General features: G+C 34.7%; 1 protein-coding gene across 1 annotated transcript; it reads left to right on the forward strand.

Annotated features, from left to right (window-relative positions):
* LOC150086570 (uncharacterized) lies at window positions 1-2,506 on the forward strand. Its single transcript, XM_090372191.1, has 3 exons — window positions 1-539; window positions 1,775-2,233; window positions 2,390-2,506. The coding sequence occupies exons 1-3, from the start codon at window positions 4-6 to the stop codon at window positions 2,421-2,423; spliced, it is 1,029 nt and encodes a 342-aa protein (XP_090228317.1). The 5' UTR covers window positions 1-3; the 3' UTR covers window positions 2,424-2,506.
* The last annotated feature ends 248 nt before the right edge of the window (window positions 2,507-2,754 follow it).

The raw sequence follows: 2,754 nt of genomic DNA on the forward strand, positions 1-2,754 counted from the left end.
GTGATGGAGGGTAGATTAGCATTTGCAATATTCGTTCTGTTTTTGACATTAGCAGAAGTGTACTCAACTCACGACCACGAAGCTTCAGTTCATTATCTAAAGAACAGTCATGTAGAGCCAGAACCTATTGTTCACGTTATTGATAAGCCAGTTCCCGTTTTTCATAAAGTCGACATACCAAAGAAGATTCCAGTCCCTAAATTTGTTTCCATTCCTAAAGAAGTTCCCATACCACATCCTGTTCCTGTTCCCGTACAAGTTCCATTAATTAAAACCGTACCTAAATTTGTGCCAGTTGCCAAAGAAGTAGAAGTAAAGAAAGTAATAAAAATTCCTGATGAAATTAAAATAGGCATTCCTTATCCATCATTTAAACTAGAACCTCTACCTATTTATAAACCAATCCCTGTACCAAAACCTGTTCCAGTGCCTATTCCAATAAAAGTACCGACTTTCCATCCATTTCCTGTAGAAAAAGAAATCAAAGTGCCACAGTTCATTCCTGTCCCTATTAAGATCCCCGTTTTTGGTAAGCATAGGTGAGTTACCATTTTTTTTCTTCAAAATGTTTAAGATGTATCGGTATTCTTTAATGCTGGTTTTATGATTAAATATTTTAAGATTTTATCCGTATTATAGTAGTACCCAATAGAATAGTTCGAAAGCACGACTCTTAAGGTCACTATTGTATTGTATTATAAAAATACTGTACTCCATTTATCTAAACCATGGTTCCTTTTAAAATTAATCTTTGCAGTTTTGAAATCTTTCTTCTTAAAAAGCTTTGAAGAACTATACAGTAACTTCATCTGTTGGTGGGGGTGAAGCATTTGCTCCACAAGAAAAGTGAAATGTCACCTATTTAATATAGGTTTTACCGTAATCATTGATACTTAACATAAGGGAATTTTTACAGTACCAATATTTTTGAAGTATTCGTTTCAAACGAATAATTAAGTTCCAAGGTGGGGAAGGGAAAAATGGTTTAACTCTGAATTTTAATCCTGAAGTGGTTACGTGTTCTCGAATTGCGTATTTAATATTCGTATGGAATTTAAATCATGGTTCTTGGAGTAGTGCTTTGACCAGCGAGCTCTCGTTAGTGATATTTCCAATGCACATGAGATACGGCTTTGGTGTAATTTTGTAACTTTATTACAAAACCGTATATTAAAATATATTCATAGGCCCAGACAAGTGTTTTTTTTTTTTTTTTTACCTCTGTTTCAAAGTGGAGTTCAACTTGGAGAACTAAACTTGTGAACATCCCAGAAACCACAGAGCTGCCAGAATGAAGCCATAACAAAATTCTTTCGAAGAGTTTGCTTACACTGCGTTTTCTGGTTATTAGTTCCTATGTGGTTTACTGCAACAAGATTTACTAAGTACCGTTAGCGAAATACAAAGTAGTGTAAATGGTGTAATAAATCTGTTCATTATGAAAGACTTGAAGGGTTAGGGGAATTCAGTGCTTGATTACTTAATCAAAAGCTGTTATTTAATGTGACTGATCATTATCTTTGTTTAGCTGTATTTTTTCTTTCAATGGTAAAGATTAGCAGGTCTTATAACTTCCTGAATTCCATTTTAAAAAGGGGGGGGGAAGTATATGCGTATGCTATTACCTTGCATATGAATATCTGGAGACGAACGAATTTAACTGCTTGCCAGTTAATCACTGTCCAAGTAATTAAACACTGCATAATATTTTGTGTAGAAATTTTCAATAAGTGCTTTGGCATATTTTTCTCAGCTTAATTATTTTTATCTTTAGCAGTGAAAGCAAACCAAAAGAGTTCATCATCCGTAAGCCTGTACCAGTATTCTCTCCAGTACACGTACCAAAGAAAGTGCCTGTGCCAAAGCTAGTTCCAGTATACAAGCAACTCAACGTTCCACACCCTGTACCAGTACATATAAAAATACCCGTTACGAAATCTGTGCCTCAATTTGTTGCTGTTCCGAAGCAAATACCCATTCCTAAGATAGTGCCCGTTGTTAAGCCAGTATCAATACCAATTCCTTTGCCAGTTCCAAAAGCAGAACCATTTCCTATATATAAACCATTTCCGATACCGCAACCGTTTCAAGTGCCAGTTCCTGTGAAAGTACCAACTTTTGTGAATGTGCCAGTTCCAAAAGTTGTCAAAGTACCTAAATTTGTCCATCTCCCTGTCAAGATACCAACCTTCAGCGCGGGGATTTCTGCGAGACCCGTGGAAGTTCCTGTACCGTAAGTTTTGAAGTTTAACTTTTTTTAACAATGAAGTCCAAAACAAATTTGTGATCTTTAAAATTTAAGAGAATACTGTTGAATTTTTTTTGCTAATTTCCAATTTTACGATTTGCATTATTCCCAAATTTCAATATGTAAATTTATTTTTTACAGTGTCTACCAGATGGCGCCTGAACAAGGCTGGTGATCTAGAAATTTGTAATCGGTGCGTTATCTTGCCTATATTGTAATTCTGTGGTTAAATAAAACTGATTCGAATTTGTTTGCAAATGTTGTTTTTTTATGTTACTGGAATAATTTCAGCCTTCATCAAGTAAGTATTAAGAAGCTTATCGTTCATAAAAACCTAAGCTGTTTTGAGTACTGACTATTCGTTTAGCGAAGAAATAGTAACTTATTCTTAAAAGTGGCTCGTTTTTAGCTTATGAAAGCAAGTTTCGTGCATAACTTAATGCCAGCTTATATTGAAGCATTTTACTTATTTACAAATGCAATGTTGTCAGATTATTCACTAACAT

This window comes from Mastigoproctus giganteus, chromosome 4 (genome assembly GCF_048544385.1).
Source record: "Mastigoproctus giganteus isolate SK-2022 chromosome 4, ASM4854438v1, whole genome shotgun sequence".
NCBI classification, from domain to species: Eukaryota; Metazoa; Arthropoda; class Arachnida; order Uropygi; family Thelyphonidae; genus Mastigoproctus; species Mastigoproctus giganteus.

Coding starts and splice junctions, on each gene's coding strand:
- LOC150086570 (XM_090372191.1), top strand. CDS start 4: ATGGAGGGTAGATTAGCATTTGCAATATTCGTTCTGTTTTTGACATTA. Junction 540..1,774: donor CCCGTTTTTGGTAAGCATAG/GTGAGTTACCAT, acceptor TTTTATCTTTAG/CAGTGAAAGCAAACCAAAAG. Junction 2,234..2,389: donor CCCGTGGAAGTTCCTGTACC/GTAAGTTTTGAA, acceptor TATTTTTTACAG/TGTCTACCAGATGGCGCCTG.